Source organism: Alligator mississippiensis, chromosome 2 (genome assembly GCF_030867095.1).
Source record: "Alligator mississippiensis isolate rAllMis1 chromosome 2, rAllMis1, whole genome shotgun sequence".
NCBI classification, from domain to species: Eukaryota; Metazoa; Chordata; order Crocodylia; family Alligatoridae; genus Alligator; species Alligator mississippiensis.
Genome location: NC_081825.1, coordinates 21,218,671 through 21,245,447, shown reverse-complemented (window position 1 = coordinate 21,245,447; position 26,777 = coordinate 21,218,671). Strand labels below are relative to the sequence as shown.

The 26,777-nt window shown below is 41.4% G+C and overlaps 1 protein-coding gene across 4 annotated transcripts in view; it reads right to left on the bottom strand.

Moving 5' to 3' along the window:
* HTT (huntingtin) overlaps positions 1-26,777 on the bottom strand; it is a 155,881-nt gene that overhangs the window by 52,674 nt on the left and 76,430 nt on the right. For all 4 annotated transcript variants that reach the window (XM_006262647.4, XM_019479067.2, XM_019479072.2 and 1 more), the window contains 11 exons: positions 26,563-26,641; positions 26,269-26,430; positions 24,903-24,958; positions 23,905-24,053; positions 22,602-22,738; positions 20,340-20,456; positions 13,648-13,770; positions 12,674-12,909; positions 9,588-9,730; positions 3,712-3,919; positions 485-626 (listed from right to left, as the gene is read on the bottom strand). In XM_006262647.4, the coding sequence (XP_006262709.1) occupies positions 485-626; positions 3,712-3,919; positions 9,588-9,730; positions 12,674-12,909; positions 13,648-13,770; positions 20,340-20,456; positions 22,602-22,738; positions 23,905-24,053; positions 24,903-24,958; positions 26,269-26,430; positions 26,563-26,641 (1,552 nt within the window). The remainder of the gene's footprint in view (positions 1-484; positions 627-3,711; positions 3,920-9,587; positions 9,731-12,673; positions 12,910-13,647; positions 13,771-20,339; positions 20,457-22,601; positions 22,739-23,904; positions 24,054-24,902; positions 24,959-26,268; positions 26,431-26,562; positions 26,642-26,777) is intronic.

The following is a 26,777-nucleotide window of genomic DNA, read 5'->3' as shown; positions in this document are numbered from 1 at the left end:
TAGAGGTACTGAACTTCATAGAGAGGTAAAGTAAGGCTGGAAGGGACCTCAAGAGATCATCTAGTCCAACTGGGGCTCAAACCTGGGCTTAACCTGCACCTAAGATCATATGTACAAGAGTACAATTTCCAAAAGATTATTCTGTTACTTAAAAAGCATCCCTTTTTAGAGGCTCATTCACTGAAGACAGAGAAAATGCCTAAGGTAATACATTTAGTATTTACAAATCATACTAATAATCATAATGAGAAAGACATAGTAAGAAATCCACAGTAAGAAAGAAGTAGCTGATTTCTACAGTGGCATCTGATATCTCAACATACTTGCTAGCTGCCCAGGAACTTTTTCACTTCTCCCCTATAGCAATTCACATTTAAAATAATCACCATGTCCACATCAATGACAAAAAACAGCCTATCAACTGAACTAAGATTTGAAATGAAGTAAAAAAAAATAAATAAATAAAATTTAGTTCTAAACTTACAACATAGTCACAAAAAAGAATAAGTGCTCCTCTTCGTACGATCTCGCGATTGCACATGCAAAGTTTGGATTCTGAATCAGACTCATCACTGTCTCCAGATATCTGAGGACTGAGCAGTTTAGTACTGGAAAGACTATGTCTCCTGCAGAAACACATTACATTTTGCTGTTAAATTTTTTATAAGAATACTTAAATTTTTCATTTTAAACACTTCAATTTGAAACAGATCTTTCCCTTTGTATTAATTCTTTATTCTCTTACAGAACATTATCACCCTTCTTGTTCAATATGTATTCCAAAGGGGCTGCTAAAATCATCAGCATAGGGAGATCAGTGACACGATCAATATACCGACAAAATCTAGCTCAACATCTTCCTATCCCATACAGTAAGAGTGCTCAAGCACCTAATATACCTAATACAGGGAAATCCCCAACAGATAAAATAGAGGCAATGTTTGTTGTCTAAGGAAACAACAGGAATAAACGGCAGAGGTTTAATTAACCTCTTCACTAATTCAGAACACTAAGGGTTCCTCTGCACTTAGTTAAGTATGGATGACAGCAGTGAGGTCTGTATCTGCAAGACAGTACCTTGAACCCTATGATTAGGAAAAGATTTAATAATCATAGAACCATAGAAAATTAGGTTTTGAAAGGATCTCAGGAGGTCATTCAGTACAACCCAATGCTCAAAACAGGACCACCCCCAACTATATCATCCCGGTCAAGGCTTTGTCTAGCCAAGTCCTAAAAACTTCCAAGGATGGAGATTCCAAAACCTTTCTGAGTAACTTATTCCAATGCTTTATTACCCTCCTAGTGAGAAAGTTTTTCCCTATTATCTAAACTTCCCTTGCTGCAACGTGAGATTGTTGCTTCTTGTTCTCTCATCCTTCACCACTGAGAAGAGTCTAGCCGAGGGGTGAGCAAAATATGGCCCACAGGCAAGATCTGGCCCACAGACAGACTTAGTCCCGCCTGGCCAAGGAACTGAGGGACAATCTGGCCCATACCGTGTCCTGCCACTTCTAGGCATGCAGTAGGGCTGGGGTGGCTCCACAGCTGGACTGCATTTCTAGGCAGCAGCAGTTCCTTCCAGCCCCATGTCATCTGCAAACTTGCCGATGGTGCCCTTCATCCCGTTTGCAAGGTTGCTGATGACTATATTAAACAAAGCCAGCCCCAAGACTGACCCTTGGGGCACTGCACTTGATACCAGCTGCTAACTAGACATCTGAGCCTGATGATCAAGCCAGTTTTCTAGCCACCTTACAATACATTCATCCAACCCATACTTCCTTAGCTTGCTGGTGAGAATGTTGTGGGAGACTGTATCAAATGCCTTACAAAAGTCAAGGTACATCACATCCACTGCTCTTCCTGCATCCACAGAGCCAGTCATCTTATAACAACAACTCTAGTATTAATTTAACAGAATATCAGTATAAATATCAAGCAGTGAATATTTTAAGTCCTTAGAGGATAAAATAAGTTGCTAATACTGATCTGTAAGCACAAGGGTTCTGGGATCTGACTGCCCCTATTTTAGCACGTGTCAAGTTATATTCAAAAGAGGCAGAGAGTCTCCTCCACTTAAATAGGATAAAATTGTGGTAGACTTCTCTGGAAGGGCCATTAATTATGGCCTATTATCTGCCTTGTACTGAAACAGATTTTACTGGCCTAAAGGCACCCTGCAAAACTAAGTCTATACTTTCACATACAAAGCACTTAGTGCATGCGTAGAGCATGTGACATTCACAGCTTGATATTTAAACTGATATTCTATTAGTTTATTAGCTAACTGATTTTTTTAAAATCTATGCCTAAGTGTAGGTTTGTGATCTTTTCTTTCAGATACAGACCTCAATCCCATCATCCACACTACTGTCACGCAAAAGGTTCAGACACAGTATGTCAGTTACTCTTATAAAAATGCGTAGTAACTTTATTATGTGGAAAAGTTACTACATGGGATGTTATGTACCTGTTCCCCGAGTCCAGTAATGCCAAACATATGGCCCACAGGCCAGATGCAACCCACAAGGGGGGGTCATCCATCCCATGGGACTTCTCACGTGCTGAACCACACACCGCTGCAGGCTGTATTTGGCTCATGTACTGGGCTTGTCACCATGGTTACAAGAGTCCCAGCAGCAGTAGTATTAATCCCCATAGCTGCTGGAGCTGCTGTTTCAGCATGGCTCTAGAACCCAGGGAGTTAACACCACTTGCACATCAACCCCTTCCCCTCCTTGCTCTCTGCCCAAAGTCAGGATTGTTAGTCACCCCAATGACTCAAATCAGCAGCAGTGGAAAAGAGGCAGCTAGCAGCAGCACTGTTAACTCTCTGGATTCCAGAAACACTAAACGAGCCTCAAGCAGCTGCAAGGTTTAATGCCACTACTGCCATTCCCAGAGCCAAAATGAGTCTAGCACTCCTGTCCCAATCATTTTAAACCCCAGGGTAGGCATCCGCTCAATGCAAACCAGCCTCCCTTCCACCTAGTAGCCAGGTGTTATAACAGCACTTATTGCAGGCAGCTATAGACTGGAAGAGTAGGTAATATTTACTTCTTACTACAGAGTAAAAACTGGAGTAAATTATTTCAGTTATTGTGTCATGCATCTATACCCAGACTGAACTACTGCAATGTTTCTACTCTGATATATTAATATTCTAAGACTATGTGAAAACAAGCCAATTCTGAATAGAAGACTCACGCAGGTGCTGTTTACTGACTAAATTACCCTCTGTGATCTGCACTGGCTGACTACCAGGTAGAGGGAAAATTAATATGCTGATACTGATCTACAAGTACAAGTGACATGGAATCTGACTGCCCCTTCTTCAGTACATGTCAACAGTTGTATTCAGAAGTGGTGGCGTATCCTCCATTTGAACAGGAGAAATTTCTAGCAGAGCTTTCCAGAAGGGCCATCAATTATGGAGTATAATGTCTGGCTTGTTCTGAAACAGATTTTACTGTCCTAAAAACATACTATCTATACAGTCTATACTTCAACATGCCACATTATTTCTGCTTGTAAAAATCTAAATAGCATGTCACTTAACAGGTTATAGGTCCATACAATGTTTTGCTTAACAACAGTGTCACACAGGCTACATAAAAAAAACAACAACTTTGAACCGACTGCAATCCCTAAAGATAGTCTGAATAAGTCCTACAATCGCATACCCCAAGTGTCATGAAACAGCCTTACTTTGGAGTCTGATGCACCTCAGACCACCAGCTGTAGTTGGTGTAATTGACGAGAAGAAGGATTTGACACCAGAGCAGTACCAAGGATGGATGCGTGGGAATCATGGCCTGAACAAGACCACTCAGGCTTTCAAGAGTATAAAAACTACCATCAGATCCATCTCCTGTAAAAAGCCTGGTGGCTGCTGCTGTGATTCTTCTGAATGTTCCTGAAAAAGAAAAGAAACATTAAAAGGGACTGTAAGCAAGCTAAAATGTGTACTGAGAAGTATACATTTGTACTGAGAAGTATTCAAAAAGACAATGAGTGGCTACTTCAAAATCCAGCTATGTCACTCAGGTGAGGGAGATAAATTGCCTGTCTCCTTTCATCTTTTTTTGTCCCTACTGAGAAGGGGCAGGGAGGAAGAAACAAACAGAAGGGAGGTGCTCTGTTTGTGGGCCATTCCTGTAACAAAGGCCCCTTTTTTCTGAAAAGGCAAGTAAGAACAGGGGGAAAAGTATTTCTTAACTGCTTCTCAGATGCAGAATATCTAAGGTACAGCAACAGAAAAAAAAAGGAGCTCCGCATGACTGCTCTGTCTGCAAGGCAAAGCATCAGAATGAAGCCACATGGCTCCCATGCACTGTGGACAAGTCAGAACTGCTCTGTATTGGGATTGGAGTCGAGTGTTCTCAGACAGAGAAATACCAGAATCCAGAACACGTTCCATGTATTTTGAAATTGCAGTATCATCCCTAAACTGCTGCTATCTCCACATATACTAACCTCATGTGCAGCAAGTGTGCCATCTAGTGACCTGGAAGGTAGTTAGCTCTGTTGATTTGAAATCAGGCCAGAAGGTAGGGTAGAGAGGCACCTTATAAATCAACTAAATCAGAGAGACTTTAGCTTTCATGAACCCAAACTCACTTCATCAGATAAAAATTTGGCTCTCAAAAGCTTAATCACCGATTTCGTTGATCTACAAGATGCCTCTCTACCCACCTCCTATCTAGCAGCTTGCCTTGGTCGTGAACATAGATAGCTTCATGTTTTCCATTAGTTAAAAAGATGTCCTCAGCTACGTCCTCTGGTTTCCCAACTGTTTAAAATAACTTAATAACATTTAGCAACCGTAGCCAGGCAGTTTCAAGTACTGTTATATGCAACACACAAACAGCAGTCAGGACAATATATGGCCATAGCTCAACAATACTGTTTTGATAGTACTTTCCATGTTTCCCAGACAAAAACTGCAGGAAGAGGGAGCCATGGTCAATGATACCAAAAGCAAGTGTTACAAACTTATGACATCCAGCATTAAGTCTAAACTTAAAGCATGTTAAAGGCCTGGAAAACACACAGTTAATACACACAAATACTCTTCAGTGATGGTGTGGGTCGCAGTGACGGACAATGGCATGAGAAGGGCACCAGCATATCAGGGCTGCTCAGTGTCACAAAGCAGTGGGGGGAAACAGCTACAGCTGGACCTGCATCCTGGGGAGCAAAGGGGGCAGGGGAGCGCTGACTTTCCATGATAAAATAAACAAAACAGTGAAATGCCAAAATATATAGGTATTCATAATTATAACAAAATAAATTCTAAAGGCACTGGTAGGCTTCCAAATTGCTTTAAAATTGTAAATATCAATAAAATATTGTGTTCAACTGGTATCTATATTCATTTTAAAATTGCAGAAAAATGTGGATTTGGGGGGTTTAAAAATCAGAGAATTTTGGATTTTTTTAAACGGGGAAAAATCAGGATCCCTGGTTATGAGAAACAAATAGTACCCATGATCCTAAATAAAAATATTTTGAGGTTAGACTTCTCACGTTGTGATGACTGCTTGGATGCTTTAAACATGCCCTGCTGTCAAGCATCTAAGTCGTTATGTAAGAGAGCCATTCAAGAGCCAATTACACATATACACCTTAATACTATGTGTGAATAATTTCCACACTCTTTGAATAGGCAATAGGCAAGTTGTGAGGTTGCTAAACTTTGTTTCCCCAACAGTGCAAACCAGGAAAAGTGATGATTCGATACCATCTGCTCTCCAGACATCAGTTTTTAATTTCAGCTTCAAAAATCTTAAGGCCCCAACATCCCACATCACCAAACAGGGCTACAAGAAGAAGACGGGAGGCAATGAATGCATGTTTCCCTCCAAGTGCTTAGAGAGACAATATTAGAAATCCAGCTCAGAGAAAATTTCTCCTCTGGAAAATGGGACACTTTACACAGAAGGGGTCTAACCCACTCTTTCTTTCCAAGCCAAGCAGTAAGGAAAGTGTTAAGGGAAAAAGTGAGAAGCCTTAGGGCGGTTTACTAGAAAGGAGTTTGATAAAGACTCTTAACCACCATGTGGGGAAAAGGAAAGCCTGGCAAGCAGGGTCAGGATAGGAATAAAAAAATATTTTATTATTATTCCCTTTAATAGAGGGGAAACACAAGCCCAAGAGACTGGCAATGGAGCTGGGATGCAGGTCTGAGTAGCCAAGCTCCTGCTGATCCAATTGCTCCCAAGTGCTTGCTCCTGGGCCTACTGCACAAAAAAAACAAGCTGCATGGCCCCTGACCTGATCTCACCCCACACTTCCCAACCCCAGTTTCAAACAAGAGAATTGGGATTTTTCCATCATGGATGATTATGCTACTCCATTTCATCAATGTTTTAATAATTATTTGTTGACGAAAGCACTACAGAAAAAAGTTACTTGCTGTGAGCAGAAGAACATGACTTCCACAAGGGCCAGGAAGCCAGACCTGTTGTGAAACCAGGAATAGAGATCAATAACTCAAGCTGAAACTCTTCTGTCCTTCTCCATTCACACCACTCCTCCTATACCTCACAATCTTGCAGTCTTGGTAATGGAGATGCAGGTTTGGCTCCCCTCCAGTAAGCCAAAGGGAAGACAGTTAGAGAAGCAGCCACCAGAATATCAGAAGCACTACTCTCCAGCTCAGCTCTCCTACCCATCTTCCTATTCACTGTTAACAAGGGGGATTCAGAAAAGGCAAACAACTGAAGCTGAAGTTATCAAATCCTGGGACGTTACAATTCAACTACAAAGGCATCAGCCCAAAGAACTGAGCAGCTCCAGCATGCATCTATCAGATGGAGTCCATTTATCCAAATATGCATGCTGTCAGAAGTTGTTTGGCTATAGGAACCCTCCGAAAAAGGAGACTGTCGAAGCAAATTTTCTAACAAAGTGGACAATCACAGCAAAAGAATTTCTTAGGAAAGACTTCAAGGAATAAAGGCAGTAGCTAAGCACAGCTGTTCCAGATGGGTTGCAAACATTAAGAGTGGCATGAAAGATTGTGCTAAAATACCTGGTACTTTTGTACACCAGCTATGCAATTCCCATTTTAGGCACAGGAAACTACAGAACAGACAGGCTAAGTGACTTGCCCGAGACCACAAAAAGAAATCTGTGGAGAAGCACAAACTTGAACCCAAATCTCCCAAGTCCCAGATAAATGTCCCAAGCACCCCATAGCACCATCCTTTTTCTGTCAATCGCTGAGGGACAAGATGAAATGTTGATCAGAGATGATATTAGTGAAGACTTGAAGAGATCAGTCAGGTCAGAAATGTATGCACAGCCTTGAAGACAAAGACAACAACCTCGAATTTTATGGAAAGGGTGTGACCAAGAAAATGTGATGGTGTCAAACAAGGAAAAAGATTTTAAAATGATTCTGGATAAACTACACTAGGGCAATATTATGGAGGCCAAGGTGGAGAAATAAGAAATTACAAGACTGTCACATCCTAATAGGTGCCTTCTTTCTTTTCTGTACTAATGGTAAAAAGGTATTTTTTGTCTTCTGTGCCCACCCTGATAAGGTAACTTTTCCTGCAGATTTAAAAAGTAGGCATGACAACACCAATTAATCCTAGACTGTTTAATATTTGGGTTTAGCTATGTTCTAAAGGCTTGTAGGACAGTACCATGACAGAAGACAGGCACTTGCACTCTCCTTCTCTCAGGCCCTCAATATCTGCTCTTCTGCAGTTCTCGGTAGTTCCCCCAGGTAGGGGACTAAAAGAGCCAAGAGAACATTTATCAGAATTGTTAGGAATAAGCTGGCATAGATCGCCACTCAGTGTACCATTAGGAAAGACAGAAGCCATGTTTATTAAGACCCCTCTCCTCATCTTGAAGAGCTACACATCCCAAGGTTTCTAGAAATTAAGAAAAAGTGAATGAGATTCGAGAATTTCCATCTCTCTGATGCTTGTATTAGAGCAGTGCTTAAAAGCCACAACCAGAGTGGGTGCCCATCCGTGCACAGTAAGATGTTATCACAAGTATAGATCCTGCTACCAACTAAATAGATAGGACAAACAAAGGGTGAGAGAAGTATAAATGTTTAAATCTCAGTTTAAATCTCAACTATTACGTCATTCACTTCCCAAGGGTAAAGCACTTATTCCAAAACAAGAGCTTGTATATGTGGTTATATAGAAACAGCTATTCCGGAACAAGTGCTCCCAATATGTTTGCACAGACAGAGCCTACATGATTCACAAATGAACAGAACTAGGCTGAATGACTGGGGAAGGTAAAAGGCTGACAGGCATGAAGCCCTGCACATAGACAGAATTCAAGCACCTGGTAGAACCTCACTAAAAAAGTAAAATAAAAGGCCTCAAGATGCCCAAGGAGATATTGATAGCTCAAACCCCACAAGGCTGTCATAATCCTTCAAAAATAATACTTACCCCAGAGGAGGTACAGAGAAGAGACCCTTCTGAATAGAGAGAGGAACCCAGGACTGGGGCCCTTAGTGCTAAAGGAGAAACTCTGGGGTAGAGGAGGGATACTTTGCCTACCTTTTTGGGGGAGGGGGCTGAGCTGGTTCCAGGATATCCTCATCAGAAAACAAGGCAGACTGGTAAGACTGTGCAAGCCAGAGGAGCAGAGCATGTGTACCCCAGATGGTGGATCAGACCAAGCCGTCACAGGGAAGGGGATAGGAGACACGTGGAGCAGCTGCAGGTGGCTTAGGCTGATCTGTGCTAGCTGGCAATGCTCCAGGAGAAGCTCTGGTGCTACTGTGATCCCCTTAGGTCAGTGGGGAAACAGCATGTGGAACAGCAGGCTGGTGGCAGAACAAAGGCCATACTAAGCAGGAACCAGTCTGCTATGCTGCCAGGGGCCAGGTACTGCAGGCTGAAAATCAGAAGGAAAAAGGAAGGTCCCAGTAGCCAGAAATCAAAGAAAAGGGCAGAGAATGCAGAGAGAAGAAAGGCTGCAGCAGCTAGCTGTGTAGACAGGAAATTAGAACTAGAGGGAAGAAGGCTTGTTCTCCTAGAGCTAATGTTCAAGCACCTAATGAAAGGAATGCCTAGGACCACTTTTAAAACTGAAGTGCCTTTCTAACCACATGGTTGGAACAGAACTGCCAGACGTATTTGTATTTCCATACGATCATGGAAAGCTAAGGCAACCTTGGCAAGATTTTAACCTTTTATTTGCAAGGCTTGTATTTAAAATCTTAGATGGCTTGGATGTCTGTAACAAGCCTCATCAGTTTGGGTGAAATATGGGAAACCCAGCCCAAGAGTTGAAAGTGACTGGCTTCTCTTAGCTGGAATCTTTTAGACAATTAAAAAGAAAGCTTAAATGGAAGAAAATTATTATTTCTAGAACAGACTAGAAATAATTGAGCATGGAAATGTCCTAGAAGGGGTACACACATAACAAAATTTGAAAAGGCTGTCTGACGGAGACATGCAATATCTTGAAGAGGAAAGATCTTTTGTACACAGCCAGTATCCTCAAAACAGACAAATTTTAAAACTCAAAACAACTGATTTAGAACAAGGAAGAATTTCCCTTATGCTACAAAACAACTTTTTTGAAATTATTACCTGATTTGAAGATATGTATAAGGCACATAAGCAGTGTGCCCAGCTCTTGGCAATAGAAAGTATGCTGCTGCTCATTCATATCCACTTTCAACTGTTTATGCACAATGTCTTCCAGAAGAATGCCCACTAGCTGTAATAAGAACCTAGAAAGAAACAAACAACACACACAGTACTTCTGTTAATTTTATGTACTTAAAGTATCAATATAAACCAACTAGATCAACATGAACTGTTCCCTATGGAAGCTGTAAACAGCAGTGAGAAAAAAAGCCCTCAAAAACACATGTACTTGTTTTCTCATCTGTTCCAAGTTGGTATTTTCCTACTCAGTTAAACTTTGGAATGTTTCCCTGAAAAAAATAATATTGCAGAACGTATTTTTCAATTGTTCTCCCCTAAATCTTTTTTCTTCCTCTGTCCCCAAGGATCATGTTCTTGGCTTCAGTCAAATTTATTTTTCAAAGCAGAATTTGATCAAAATTGCGGTGTTTATTTTCCCCCCTCAAAGTGGGAGGATGGACCAAAGTCTTAGTTCTACAGCTCCCAAGCTCTATCAAAATCACTGATAACCATCTTATTAAATTGCCCACCTTGCATTTAACATGAAGCAGACAGCCTCTCAAGACATAAGAGATGAAATAAGAGGCACTGAGACTAGACTATTATGACCAGTTTCCTACCTTACACAAAATCTTGCTCTCATCCCAGTTTGAGGACCCCCAACACCGTACCACCAAGCACTACCATCTCCCCCTGTGGCTTCCACATCCTTAGCAGGCAGCAGCATTAAATCACCTGAAGATGGCCAATGGAATAATCATTCAAAAGCCAAGGATGAAATTAAAAGCCTACCTGCCAAGTCTCAAATTCACCCTGTACCATTCCTCAATTAGCCTCTAAGGGTGCAGACAGACATAACATTCAAACCATCTCAAGAATGTCACCGATTGGGAACTGGTTCACAACTGTCACAACTGAGAGGTGCCCACACCTACACAGCCAAGATTTCTCAGTAGAATAGTCTCCTTTTAGGCACTCATCAAGTTAACTTCGTTCCTGGCAAAGTACCAGTTTGGTGCATCACAGGCGAATTTGGGAGTAAAGGGCTGGCTGGTTAGTTGTAGAAGAACTACCTGAATACCTGCTTCTCCCTTACCAGGAGGCTGGGCACTCTGGGGGGATGCCCAAGATCTCTTGCTCAGGCTACTGCCTTAATAAGACTTTCCTTAGGATTAGCCAGGTGAGAAAGTGCCTGCTTCTGTGTTCCTGGAGTGCTAGGTACTTGGGGCTGTCCAGGTTTCTGGGCATGCAGAAGCAGGGGTGCCCCCTCTACCCACCTGGGCAACCCCCCAATCTAAAATCAGGCTGGGATGCCCCAAAGCCTAGTCAACTGCCACCAATGGAATGGAACTACCAAGCAGCTGGGGGAAAGTGCTGTTTAGAAGCTGGGGAGACATGGGGCAGCACTGCAGAGAATGCAACACCCCAGGAACCCAGAAGTAGAGGTACCTCCCCTCCTGCCACCACACCAGGCCACCCCGAACCCAAAACAGCCCAGGATGGCAGACTGGGTCAAGTGCAGGCAATGCAGGTTGGGGCAAGAGTTCTGGATGCATACCCGAGTAGTCAGCTGCCGTGCAGGGGTTGGGGCGGGGAGAGAAGCAGTGCAGTATAGGATGCCTGAAGGACTGGCCAGACACTTGTGACAGTCTAGTGTCTGCAAATAAACCTGAACTGGTTCAAGGAGGACTGTTTCAAAAGTTTACCTGGATAAATTAGGAGGTTCAAACCATTCTAAATTGGCCTATATCTCCAAAGACCCAGTCTAAATGCAACTCCATCCTCCTCCTTCACCAAAGGAAGGTGCAGGTAAATTGGACCCTACTCTTCTCATGAGATTCTCAAACCTTCACTCAGGTGGTTAAAAAAAAAAAAAAAAGAATCCTGATCCTTTTCCTCTGCAGTTAAAACCAAAGTATTTTCAACTATCTTCTCTCCAAATTTTCTCACTTGCTTTGCTAAAGTCCTCCTCCTCAAGACAGTTCTTGATTCCAATTAATTGTTTGAAAAAGAAAGGTAACCCTTTCATTTTCATAAGTAAAGAAAGGAAGTCACTCAAGATATCCTGCCCATTTATCACTTAAGTTCCAGTGTGGAACTGAATTAGAAGGAGTCTCATGAGCCATTAAATCCATTCCCAGGAGTTTGCAAATAATCCTCAAACCACCACTTTAATCCTACATAAACACCTAAAGAAACAAGAACCCCCCCCCAAAAAACATGTAATAGGTAAAAAAGAGGAAATACAGTGTCCATGCTCTGCATGAAGCAGTTGGATAGTATTTGTTTAATGACTGCTATGGTCTTAAGATGCGCCCTGCCCTGCACTAGAGGAAGACAAAAGCCACCAGAGTTCATACCAGTCTGATTTAAGGAATAAAATTCCTTCCTGACCCTGAATGTGGTAATCAGCATGACCTTGAGCAGAAGAGCAAGATCAGCCATCAAAAAACCTTGGAGAGTTCAAAACACCAGCAGAAACATCAGTCAAAAACCAACCAAACAACAACAAAAAAATACCACCCCAGCTTTAGCTGTAGTGAACAATCCAAAGGAATTCCTTACTGGCCTCTACTTTTGACAAGTAAAAATCCTGAAATTTAGGATCATCAGATACCTTCTACATTACAAGACAGGTTGAAGGAAGTGAGAAAGAAGAGTCAGTTTCTAAGATGAAATTATGGTTCCACTGAAGTCAGTGAGACTTGTGTCACTGACTTCAATGAGGTCAGGACTTCCCCTCAATTTCCTACAATGCCTGGCCTTATTGACTAAGCTTGCAAAAAAAGACCAAAACAAAGACATTTCTCACCCACCCACCCCCCCCCCCGCCCCGACATGAGATACCCACCTGCAGCTCAGCCCACTCTACCCTACAAGCTCCTTTCCCAGCTTACCACTGCTCCTCCTCTATACAAGTAACATATAGACATTTTTGGATGCTGTGTCTAGTTACTACTGGTTATTTTTTTCAATACATCACCAAAAGTTATACAAAAAGGCTATAAAGTTAGCAGATAACATACCTGGAAAATGTCTCTTCAGGCATATACTTAGCCTGTTTCACCTCAAATTGGTCTTCAGGAGTGGACACATTCTCTCCGTGCCGTAGTCTGTCAATTGCTTGACATGAGATTAAGTATGGGGAGAAGGAAAGCTCTTGAATACGAGACAGAACTATATCCTCTGTTGACTGAGAAATGAGAACTCTGAGGATAGCAAGGATTCCAGATATCCATAGCTGAACAGTGCTCACTGATGCCTAGTCAAAAAAATCACACAAGAAGAAATTCAGCACTTTTCATTCTTTTAATGTCAACTGCACCTCAGACAGAGCTACTGCAAGAATAATATATAACAACTCAAAAGAGGTTTGTTCAAAGCAGACACAACATTTAATTCTTCTGACTTCTCATCTCCCAGAGCCTTGCTTCCCAGCAACTAGTTTAGACTTACAGTTCATGAAAATCGTGTCAGCTTTAAGACCCCTTGATGCTCTGCAACTCGAGTGCAATTAGGGGAATGTACACTTCTGCAACACTTACTTTTGTGAAAAATGTTTCGTTAAAACATACCCATCTTTCAAAAATGAAATAAAGGGATTTTCATTGTTATACAAAAATGGGATTAAATTTTTACATGAGAGAAGATCTATAAACCAATCTACGGAATTCCTCTTATACAAGTAGGGAAACAATGCCCACCCGCCCCCCTTCTCATCCTTGAATTACAGGGGGGAAAATGGTCAACCCGTAAGTATAATTTTCTGGCCAAACAGCACCAGGTTGGTAACTTCAGTAGAACTGGAATTCACTGGAACTACTAAAGATAATTTGTTAACAAGAATTGGGAAAGGCTATACAAGTTGCAGAAGCTTATATTAATGCCTGCTACTATTTTGCCATGTTTGAAAATATAGGATTGTTTTTTTCTTGATATACAATCTCCATAAAAGGCAGTCATAAATTTACATTGTTTACCCACAATACTGACCACTCACCATTGTTTTGGGAGTAACAAACATACTCCTTAACAGCATGTCCACGGGACGGAGAGATGAAGGAGCCAAAATTTCAAATAAAGTGTTCAATACTCCCAAAGCTTCGTGGGAATCTATGTGCATCTATTGAAAAGGAAAAAAAATACAAAGTAGTCACATGAGCACTACTGAACACAACAGCAAAATTAGCATGACCATTTTGGTTCTTTTTTTTTTTTTTAAACTGTGAAGCTTGTGTGCTCTTATGCAATAAGACTGATTTCAGGGGCAGAATCAAGAGAAATCAAAACCATTAAGTATTAAGTGAATAAATATAGTTGCATCCTTTAGTACACAGATCACCACCACCTTTTAGGAACATTTAAACAAAAAAAATACCATTTACATGTTGTTTTTTTTACTACATAGAATCTTTGGGAAACTACTCAAAATTTAAGTTTTGGTTTTGATACCAAAGCAACAATTGGGAAGGTATGCATTAAGGAACACCAACTTAAAAACTGCAGGTTGAAAGATAGTCTGTTTAAATTCCTACCCCAGACTTCTACAGCTAAATTTCATGGTTTTACAACTATACTTTTCTATTCTAAACAGCATCTCTTTGCTACAGCTATATGCAAGGCCTATCCAAAAATAGTAAGGAGAAACAGGAAATGAGCTCTCACATATTGATCCTTTGTGTTAGGTTAAAAATTGCTGTCCAGAAGACTTTTTTCCAGTTAACTGTGTTCTTCCTGCAGTTCAGACGTTCAGGAAGACTTCTATCCCCAATCGTATATTGAAGCTATAACTTTTGGTTTTGAGATCAAAAAGGAAAGGAAGCCTTTCTTACAAGGCTTACACAGCACACCACAAACTCATCTGGATTTTATGTTCAGTTCTGGTCACCCATGTTCAATAAATTCTTCATAAATTCAAACTGGAGAAGGTAACAAAAGCTCTACTAGTTGAATAGGGGGGAAGTGAGCCTGTTTTATGAATGAAAAATGTAGAAGAGCATGGCTTGTTTTAACCTTGCAAAATGGAAGCTGAGAGAGGTTATGGCTGCTCACTACAAATACATCCTGAGAGGTAAAATACTAGGAAAGGGGAAATACTCTTTTAAAATAACGGACAACAGCAACACAAGAACAAATGGATATAACTAGGCTAAGAATAAGTTTATACTAGAAATCAGAAAATTTCTAATCATGACAGCTGAGAAACGAAGCACTGGGGACAAGAAACCTAACAAATTAAGATGAAGCTTGATATAGTTTATCAACAGAATTACAGAATGACACAACAGGTCCCTATACTCTGCAGTTTTCACAGTCTGCACAGAAACCAAGTTCCCAGATAGCCAAAAGCTTGCAAAAGCTAAAGAACTGATTAAGAGACTTATCTGCTGCTCATTGAGACTTCAGCTAGGCAAATTATTCTGCTTTACTAGTTTTCAGTGAGTTTTCCATATGGAAATTAATGTCTGCCAACAATAAACAAACAACAGTAATGGCTGAATCTTTCAAGTTTTGCTGTAATCCTGGTCCTGGGAATACCTATATTCAATACTGCCATGTATAACTGCTAAAAAAAAGTTGAGAGTGAGCAAGCAGGAAAGCAAACAAGAAACCTAAAAACGTACCTCCCAGTCATTAAAAACACCACGGGGGCTAAGAAGCAGTTTCAAGTAAATGGTGTTAAGGAATTTTTATTTCATAGATTTCATAGACATTAGGGCTGGAAGGGACCTCGGAAGATCATCGAGTCCAGCCCCCCGCCCAAAGGGCAGGACATCAGCTGGGGTCATAGGATCCCAGCAAGATAAGCATCCAGTTTCATCTTGAAGGTGTTCAATGAAGGCGCTTGAACAACCTCCGGCGGCAGGCTGTTCCAGACCTTGGGGGCTCGGACAGTAAAGAAATTCTTCCTTATGTCCAGCCTGAAACGATCTTGTAGTAGTTTATGACCATTCGACCTACTAGTCATCCCTTGGGGCGCTCTGGTGAACAAACGTTCCCCTAGATACTGGTGATCACCCCTGATAAACTTGTAGGTGGCCATCAGATCACCCCTGAGCCTGCGCTTTTCCAGGCTAAAGAGCCCCAGGGCTCTCAGCCTGTCATCGTAGGGTCTGCTTCCCTGACCCCTGATCATGCGCGTGGCTCTTGTCTGGACTCTCTCAAGCTTCTCCACATCCTTTTTGAATTGTGGAGCCCAAAACTGGACGCAGTACTCCATCTGCGGCCTCACTAAGGCCGAGTACAGGGGGAGAATGACGTCCCGGGATTTGCTTGAGAAGCATCTATGGATGCAAGCCAGCGTTTTGGTCGCTTTACTAGCCGCAGCATTGCATTGCAGGCTCATGTTCATCTTGTGGTCAATGATGACCCCCAAGTCTCTTTCTTCCATAGTGCTAACCAACATAGCACTGCCGAGCCTATAAGGATGCTGCGGGTTTTTCTTCCCAAGGTGGAGAACCTTGCATTTATCGGCGTTGAACACCATCAGATTCTCATCCGCCCACTTGCTGAGCCTGTCCAGGTCAGCCTGGATCACCCGCCTGTCTTCTGGCGTGGATGCTTTGCCCCAAAGTTTGGTGTCATCGGCGAACTTGGCCAGTCCGCTTCTGACTCCAGTGTCCACATCGTTAATGAAGATGTTGAACAGTATGGGTCCAAGGACAGAGCCCTGGGGGACCCCACTGGTCACAGGACACCACGATGAGTGACTTCCATCAATTACTACCCTCTGGGTCCGACCCCGGAGCCAATTTTCCAGCCAGCGGATCGTGGGGGACCCAAGGCGACAATTGGCCAGTTTCTCCAAGAGACGATCATGGGACACCAGATCGAAGGCTTTGTTGAAGTCAAGATATATGACATCAATCTCATCTCCCTTGTCCAGGTGATAGGTCACCTGGTCGTAGAAGGAAATGAGATTGGTCAAGCAAGACCTACCCGCAACAAACCCGTGCTGGCTATCCCTTAAGATGTTGGCGTCGGCCAGTCCATTAAGGATGGCCTCCTTAATAAACTTTTCTAAGATCTTCCCCGGGATAGAAGTCAGGCTGATGGGCCTATAGTTAGCCGGATCCACTTTCCTCCCTTTCTTGAAGATAGGCACCACGTTGGCCTTCTTCCAGTCTTCGGGCACTACACCAGAGCGCCAAGAGTTTTCAAAGATCCGCGCTAGAGGCTGGGCTATGATGCTCGCCAGCTCCTTGAGTACCCTGGGGTGAAGATTGTCAGGGCCGGCTGACTTGAAGGTATCCAGCTTCTCAAGATGTTCCTTCACAAAGTCAGCATTAATGGAGGGCAGGGGATCACCCTCACCCGGACTTCCCGGCCCTGTAGCAGGCACGGGCGTCCCATGGGGCTGATGAAAGACCGACGCAAAGTACCTATTTAATAGGTTGGCTTTTTCCTGGGCGTCAGTTGTCAGTTGCCCCATCTGGTTCAGCAGGGGTCCGACGTTGTCCCTGCTTTTTCTCCGGCTCCCCACATATCTGAAAAAGGACTTTTTATTGTCCTTGAGGCTCAAAGCTAGCTGGAGTTCAGTTGCAGCCTTGGCTTTCCTGGTCTGCTCCCTACAGGACCGGACCAGTGCAGAATAATCCTGCTTGGAGGTGACTCCCATCCTCCATCCTTTGTAGGCCTTTCTTTTTAGCCTCAGGAGGTCTGCTAGGTCCCTGGAGAGCCAGGGGGGCTGCTGTGCCCTCTTGCTGCCTTTCCTCCGAGATTTACTTCATTTCTGCATTAAAATGGCTTGTAAAAAAGGCCACTGCACAACAGTTGACAAAAATATACAAACAAGTGACAGCAGCTACCTGGGCCCTAAATGGAATGGACACATTCTTAGCTGTCTACATGTGCACTTGACTACAAAGTAGTCTACAGAGTAGATAGCTGTGGAGTAAAGCATCACCTCCTACACGTGGTGGTATTATGCTGCAGTAAACAACTTAACTCAGCCGTAAGATGGTACTATCTTATGCCAGGGTAATTTACTGCACTTCAGCACACTCATGCCCCAGCCAGCCCCTCCGATATCGACACGCAGGCCCCAGGGCTGACCCCCCTCCATGACCCCTGCCAGCCCAGGCCTGCTCTGCCCTGGCTCAAGTTGTTGCTGTCCTGGGCACATGTGCAAACGTTGTGCCTGGGCATAGTTTACTCTGGCTCAAACGGCCCAAGAGTTTATTGCTTCACATTAACGGCACATGTAGACGGACCCAGTAAATCTGAATACAAGCTGAAACACACAACTCTGACTGGACATATTTTGTCTTTTAACACTTTTTGCAGAAGCATATACAATCTAGATTATGTCAACTTTTTCCTTTCTAGATAAAAGGACTATACCCTCCCTAGGTCTCTTGTACAATACCCTTGTTTAACTAGGTGGCCTAACCAAGGTAAAAATTCAAGACCATCAAAGGAAGAAATTTGCAGAAGGACCTAAGAGGACAGAGTATGTTCTTATGAATGAATATGGTGTATAGAAGCCTGGATTTCTCCTAGTCATGAAAGCCTGGATTTATCCTACTCTCCTAGGAAAAGGAACAGCCTCTAGAAAAGCTATTTTCATTGACAAGTCAGTTGAAAGGATAGTAAAAACCAAGATAAAGTTTTCCAGGAAAGGAGAAGATTCCTTCAGGTGAAAAGGCACTAGTAAGGTTTTTCATGCATTTAAAATACTCTGTAGTGGCTTAGAAGTACAGCTGATCATAACGTCACAGTTTGCTGGGACCAAAAATCTTTTCATAGGACCACACTACTGTCAATACATTTTTCCATCAGGTCCAGGACAGAATTTCAGGTCAATCCTAAAGAAAGGCCACTCTAAAACTACCTCAACTATGTTGTTGTAGCAGTGATAGTCCACCAAACATGCAGGAGAAGCATATCGCTGGTGATATCTTTTACTGCACAGTTGGGAGAGATTTTAGACACGCTTCAGAGATCTGAAGTGCTAGATGGAGCTGGCTATATTTGCTCTCTCAGGGATGAGGCTCTGGGTCTGGGCACACAGCTGGAAAACTTTAGTACAGAGTTCAGTAAGATAGCATAAATCCAGAATTTACTGGAGAAGAGCATACAAAGAAGATATATTTTGAAATACCTGTCCTCTTTTTGGAGTCCTTTGATGGAAGCCTCTCTAGACTCTCTAATGAAGTCTCGCTGAGCCACCTAGAGAGGTCACAACTTTGGTCTGGGAAACAGGCAGACAAGGAGTTGGCTTCTTCCTCGGAAAGAATAATTCTTGTCTGCAATACCAGTTCTAGTGCCAGGTCAAGTGGAGATAAAGCCGATTTAGAGGTCACTTTTCAAACTGAAGATGACCATCAGATAAGACTTCAATACCTGACTATATTCAAGACCTAGCCAGAAACAGGATCTCTAATGATACTGTAAGGGTTTGATATCTGCAAAAGCTGAACGTTTCAGCCTAGGTAGTACTAACAAGTACAACATAGTTGCAGTACCAATGTGGTACAGTCATTGTGGCATAAATGAACTGTTTCAACTGGCTCTGCCCTGCTATCCCAGCAAGAAAAAGCTCCAGGTTATGAACCCTGATACATAAGTTTGAAGTTAAGTCTATGAGTGAGGGTGGACAAGCTCCTTAGCTCCCAATTCCCTCTCAGAAGTGACCAAAACCATAAAGATCCAAGATCAAGTGAGTAGGGATAGAATGAAAACTGGCAGTTAAGTTAGTTTGCTGCTGCAAAGAAGCAAAAGGGCATGTATCCATGGTTATGTAGGAAGAAAGGCTATTGCTGAGCCATCTTTACTCACTAATTGCTAGTCTCAGGTGCTCTCAGATAGAAGGGGCTTAATTTTGTCTGTAGCAGACCTGGGTATATCTCCTTGGCCTTTTTCCTGAGCTCAGAATGAAGTGGGGTTCCTCTGAGAGAGCAAGCAGAAGGCTCAGGAGACATGTCAAGGATAACCTAGGGTTCTTCTGACTAGGCACAATACAAAAGCCATTTGGGCTTTTCCAGCACACAATTTCAATTTTGCATTATTGTTTTCCAAAGTTCTTTTTGAAAATGAGCAACATACAAAATAGCACTTAGTTATGTGCCTCTCCCCCAGGAAAATAGAAGAGCAAGCATGGCTATCATTTACTAGCATGATAAAGCTACATAATGGACAGCTCTTGAAGACGGGTGATTTGGAATCCTCCATAATAAACAGTAGGCAGATGAGAAAAAGACAAAGAAAACAAGACTTATGAACACAAGCAGGCAAAAAAAAAAAACAACCCCAAGTCTAATTTTGCTAACGCTGAGAAGTAAACTGAAGCTACGACACGATTAAGAGGAAAGTGAGCAAAGCAGGTGTTATATCTCTTGACACTGATGTAAGAAAGGATGTCTTCAGTAGGTTGGTTATATCTTTTAAACTCTTATCACAGCCAACAGCAGCAACGTCACCCCTGCCTCTCACAGCCACACACAGCATGCGCGTACCACCCCTCTCCCTCACCTCCCCAGGTACTACAGCTGAAAAAGAACATGATCCTGTATTCCTGGGTCAAATAAGCCTGTTTAGAGTGAAGCCTTAGGGCAAGTCACATCATATCTTGAACAGAGATGGACTTACTGACAGAGAAGTCTATATTATTATATTATATACAAGTTACTTTACCTGCAAAGTTTGAAACATTGTTTTCATATTGTAAAATTAGAAAAGCTGGACAATAACCTGTTGCTTTGCAAGCATTGGGAGAATAATGTCTGCTATTTGCCGGGACAGCCTTTTCCATTTGTCTTCATTCTCTTTGTGACACTGCTGCAGTACTAGGATGAACATCTCCAGCACCTGAAGAAAAAAAAAAAAGCGAAGGGACAAAAATCAATAAAAATGCCATGCACTTTATTTAAATATTACAATTAGAAGAAAACAAAACAAACTATGAGATGTTTCAGAAAGGTGATTTATCAAGTTAAATCTTAAAACCCTAGAAAGAGAATACATGACTGGGGAGAATAAACTACAAAACAACAAAAAGGTTCTGGATGACATTTAAAAACACCTTCCTCCATTATTAAATTATGATAAAATAACCATTTCCAGTATCTTTTACATACTGTACTTAAAAAAAAAAAAAAGCAGTAGAGCTCAACCTACAGTCAGTTCTCAAGACAGGTCTGGCTCTTTGGGCCATGTCACCCAGCCCATGTCATGGTGGGCAGTCAGCGGGGGGATCCCACCTGAGGTGGCAGGGGTGTGGTAACAGCTTTAACTGATGAGGCTACTTAAACAATGGCAATTATCATTGTAACTGCTCCCCCCTCCCACCAAATTTCTGGATCCATGGAAAGCCCCATGTGTTTGGGCTATATGATCAGTCTGCAGCCAGATCTGACATGCAGGATCCAGCCCAATCTGGCTCATGGGGCTTACAGGTTGATCACCATTGAATTAAGAGCAACTGTTCTGCTTTTTAAATCCATGGTTCTTCTCAAGTAGTTACTCCAACAGTAAGACAATGAGAGATGTAAAGGCATGATTAAGCAGCAAAAAAGCAGATATATGGTTGGGGACTCTTCACATATCAGAAGGGGATCTGGCTCACAACTCTTGTAACCTCAACTGTATTCATGTTTACAGCGCTAATTATTTCACATTATGAATGGACATTTTCTCATTACATGAAATTGCTCTAAACACTTTATTACTCAAGATGAAAATTAAAAGTAATGGCAAAGAATAATCTAACTTCAGAAACTAAATCTGTACCTGAACCCTGGCATATTTCTAGCAAACTATACCTGAACTACATTAGAAAGAGTTCTCTTTCCAACTGTTCTTAAAAAGGTACACTGATCATTAACATGCACAAGAGTAACATACCAAAACTAGATGAATTTCAACTAAAAAAATGTGGTAGGGCAGGGTGGCACCTTGGAGGCTATTACTATAATTTCAGAGGTATGAGCTTTTATAGCCAATCTACTTCAGTCAATCTCAGCCTCCTTAAACTCAAATGCCTGCTCTTAGGTTTCACTCATTTTGTGACTACATAAACATAATAGAGCAATTACTCTGTGGCAGAGAACTCAAAAACAATGCAACATGTCAGAACGTTTTTGACACTATAGATTTCTATTTGAAATCTTTGGGTTTATCTGGTGAAATTATGTGTAGATATTTAAACACCTAAAAGTGCTAATATTGCACGGCACCCTTAAAAGAATCTCAAAGTACCCCAGGTGCCCCCCAGGCTGCTGAGGTACCCTGGTTAAGAATCACTAGTTTAATTCCACTACATGCTATGAACAAATTACCATATTTACCTGAATCCAACACATCCCTACTTTAAGATGACCACTCAATAATTATTAGTTTTCCATGTACAGAATCTAAGTTTGTTATAATTTTCCATGTATAGACTAATTGGAGGATTTTCTTAAATTCATCCCCACCAGAACTGCAGCAGAGAAAGTAGTGGAACATCAGGGAACAAGTGATGGGGGAGGCAGTAAAAGGAGCAGTGGGGGACAGGTGGTAGGGGGCAGGTTATGTGGAGAGGCAGCAGTTTGGGGGGGGGGAAGACATCTTGCCCCTACTGCCTACTCCCCACCTTGTGCCTGCCCCCCTTCCACCTGTCCCCACCTTGTACCTGCCCCACTACTGTTCCCACCCCCCCCCCACCACCTGCTCCCTCCCGATGTGCCTCCACCCTCTTTGCAGCCTCATCCCCCCTCCCCAGCCATTACCTTTGCTCCATGCTAGCAAGTGCCATTCTTACTCCAGCCTGGGACATGGAGCATGGCCCCAGTTAAAAAACAGAATACTTTACCCTATCATGTCAGAAAACTTACAATACAATACCCAACTACTGAGGATTCATGCAGAATAGAGCAACGGTTGCTGAAAGCTTTTTAGTATGGCCAGTCTAAACGATAATACATACCATAAATCATACACAATACTAGCTTTGTCTTTGTTCTCTTATCTCACCTGATGGTATTGGATGAGTCTCAGTAACATTGACACTACCACTTCTTTCTGTGTTTCTAGTTCTTTTCCAGCATCAGCTTTATTTGTTCCTCTTAATACAAAGAGATCATGGACAATGGGTTGCAGAGCTGGTATAGCTAAAAAGAAAAATATTCTCAAATTTCATATTTCAGTAGTATACGCAAAAGATTCAGCAGAAAATTCTAGTCGTTTGATTCCCGCACAACTTTTCTGCTATTAGTGGTCAACATGCTAGAGACAAGCTACTATAAATGTCGGGGGGGGGAACCAAACAAACCATGTAAGTACTATAACTCTTGTTCCTTAAATCCCTATAAAGCAGAAGCCAAGTTGCAGGCATATCTGGCCATTATTGCTAGTATTAGATGTGTTTTAGAAAGGTGTACCTTTCTTAGCACAATCTACACAAGCTTCCCTAAAATCTCTAGAATAAGGTTTTCCATATTCTTTTTTCCAAAAGTAAAAAACATTGTGGTAATTTACTACCACTATACTATTCAAATAACAGATAAACCCTAATAAACAGCATTCTTGTTCTTTAAAACTGTTGTTTTTAGTCATTTCAAATCAGATTCCTAAAAAACCTCTACATATTTTAAGAAATTATGTATTTCAATAGCTTTTACATTATATTATGTGTTTACACACACATTTTAAATAATTCCTTTATGTGTTTTATAGATAGACAGCTAGACAGACATATACTCTATAAATGTGCAATTTTACGAAGATTTGAAGAAAAACATTTAAATCCAATTTGTAATCTGCCTTTGTGTCTGCTTGCTTTGTATTGTACAGAGCTGACAAAATAATTATGTTGAATATCTAATAGGCAATAAATACCCTTGCAACCAACTAAGAGCTGCCTGTTTAAACCAAACGTTAAGGCAGACACTATTAATTCAAAGAATTTATGAGAAAGCAAAAGACAATAAACAAGTACTTGGTAGAACAAGACAGATGGTACACAAGACTCTCCCTCACTGCTCAAGCATACTGTAAATTTATAAACTCCTTGTACTTGAATTACTTTAAGTAGAAATTGACAATTACATATAAATGTGACAAATTTTATTAGACGCAAATATACTTTTTTTAAAGGGGTTACACTGATACTATTTTAATATGTGAAAAAAGTTTTAAGAGTACAACAATAAAACTAAGAAAACTAAGCAAAAATGGTTTCTGGACCAATCAGTATACACCCAGATTTCCTTAGCACATTGTGTTTAATTATTACCGAATTGGTATCAGTTCCACTATTTTATTTTTTTTAACTTACCATGTGTAACAGCTTTCCTTCCACTGGCCATGATACCATCACATAGCTGAATGATCTTTGGAATTCCTATTATCTGCTTGGAGTGATATCGCTCATAAGACAATAATACCAAGAAGAAAAAAATATTAGGAATAATTGCCTCAGACTCCCTTGAAAAAAGAAAAGAGAAGGTGTCAATACACAAAACCTTTTATTTGATACATACAAGCAAGCCCTACTCAGAAGAACGATAATCATTTATGGTTTCATAGAAAGTTCATAAACAGACTGTTTATGAACAGTATTTCAATTGTTTGTACCTCTTAAAAATTAGTATTTAAAAATTATTTTTCTGAATTTCTCAATAGTAGTTCAGTTACTAAAATGTTCCATTCATATAAATACCAGAACTAATGCATGTGTGTGCACAATCAGCCCTGTGTTCACTGCCAGTGCACAGATCTGGGTGGGACATGTGCCCTACCCCATGCATCGCCTATGCTGCCCCACCCCACAGACTTACCGATGGGGAACTGCTCTCCAGGCTGCCTGGCTGTGACGTGCACATGGTGCCCCACCCCCATCTGATCATCCTCCTCCCACACCCCTCAGCCCCAAGCAGCCCCCTGCAGGCTGGAACTCTTATCCTGCAAGGGGAAACCCATGGTTTCCCTTTTTTTTTTCCTTTAAAGGAGAATCCACTTTTTAAATTTGTTGATCCATTTTTAAACTTTGCTTGCAACCCCTTCCTATATTGCGATCCACTTTTAAGTCACAACTCATGGGTTGAAAAAACTGTCTTAGAAGCATTGTAGAAATATGTAGTAACCCGTGATCTGTACAGTAGATGGCAGAGTAGATTTGCACCTTGTAGACTAAATGAACGTAAAACAAGAGACCTCTCTCTATACTACAGATGACACAGTAATGCAAACTGCATCAAGACACACAAAGTACAGCTTTGTATAGCGTTTCCCATCATATTTATGAATATTATTTGCCAAATTGATATCCCATACCTGAACTGTCCTACTTCAATGTATTCAAACTGCTTTAGCACAAATCCAATGAACACCTACAAAAGGATAAAAAGTAAGCATCAAGAACTGCATACAGCAAACAAAAACAGGTCTCACTAATTTCTAACTAAAAGCACTAAGGAAAAAACATAAGGAAATTAAAAAACATCAGTTCGCACAGGGCCCTGGGACATGTCTTGAAGGAACAGTCCTACACAATTATCTAGGCAATGTTTTTTCCTTTATAACAAAAAATCATTTTAGTGGAGTCAGCTCTGCTACTTATTAACACAGCGTTTACAAGCTAAGCTCTGAATAGGAAAATTCTGTGAACCAGCAGAGGGCCAAGCATTTTCAGTGGTTAAATCAATCATCAACTTTGTTTATTTCAACTAAATAGAAAGTAATACCGATTACCATTTTTTCCTACGTGCATTTACAACGCATATTTATCAAAGTTCATTTCACGCAGTCATTTGGTGTTATCTACATGCCATTCCCTCTCTGAAGTTTTTGATAAAATGTTTATAAATTAATGTTTTTGGAAATTAAAAAAAAAAACAAAACATACACCCATTTACTAGTGTATGATAGCCAGAAAGTGAACCCGATGAGAAAGATCATAATCTTCACCTTGAGAAAAATTTATTCCATAAAATTCCATCATAAATCCCTGTTTTGGAAAATGACACTCCTATTGGTAGGACAAGTATTATGCATCTTCCTTTAAATAATTAAACATTTTAACCTGGCAATTGTCTGTACTTAGTAATTAAAAGTGCCTTGACACAGCAGAATTCTTAGCACGATGCAAGTACTCGGTGCAAGAGACGCCTCGCTACGGCGGGAAAAGTCTTGGTGCAGTGATCAGCTCCCACCAAAACTAGCAGTTGCACCGTTTGGATGCATGCTACCGATTGGCTCATTGTAAATTATTCATACCCGGTGGCTAGCAATTGGCTCACTAGCCGTATAAAAGCTTGGGTAGTTTCTGCCCAAGTCGGAGAACTCCGCACGTACATTGGGAACGAGTTCCTTGTGTACCTTGGAGCAAAATTGGAGGCCTGATCAACCACCAACCAGTCCCCATCGACGACCGTCCCGACGTACCCCTCACCCTCGGAAAACATTGGTGTGCCACCCGGTTTTCTCTTTTGTTTGTAACCTGTACGGAGCGTGCCTACACTGTGTGCATCGACGCAAGTCCCTGTACGTCAGTTTGTAAGTAAAGTTCTTTTTCAATTCAACCAGTACGCGTTTGTGCCTAATTCCACTCCATCGCGGCCCCATTCCGGCTATACTCGGCACCCACAGCATCGACCCTTTAATCTACTAAAAACCGGCAAAAATGAAAGGAGTAACTAACCTGATCTGAATCTAGAAGACAGTAGTTAACCCGTAGTTGAACGAGTTGTGCAAGCAGGTCTAAAACCTGCCTCTGCAGCTGTACAGATGTTGTTGTAGTGTACTGCTTTAACGCTTTTATGACAAGAGGTTCAAATAAGCGGATGTGATTGTGAATAGCATTCTATAAAAAAAAGAAGAAAATAAAAGGTTAAAAGACATCTATCAATCATTTTTATGGTATTCCAATTCAAAGTGAAACTGCTGAACAACTAATTTGAATGGAAAAGGAAAAACATGTATACATTTTAATTACCTTGTCAGCACGATGTTTTGTTACACTTGAAATGCTAGTTTTCAGTTGTGTTGAAACTTTCTGCAGTACATCAAACCATCTATCAAAACAGAGTAAAACAAAAGAAAAAGCTTGAGAAGCTTCACATGCACACATTTTGTTTACCATTAAAGCTGCAAGTATTTTGGAGAACGTAGGCATATACACGTTTCCCAGTTTTCATCTGCAAGACATAC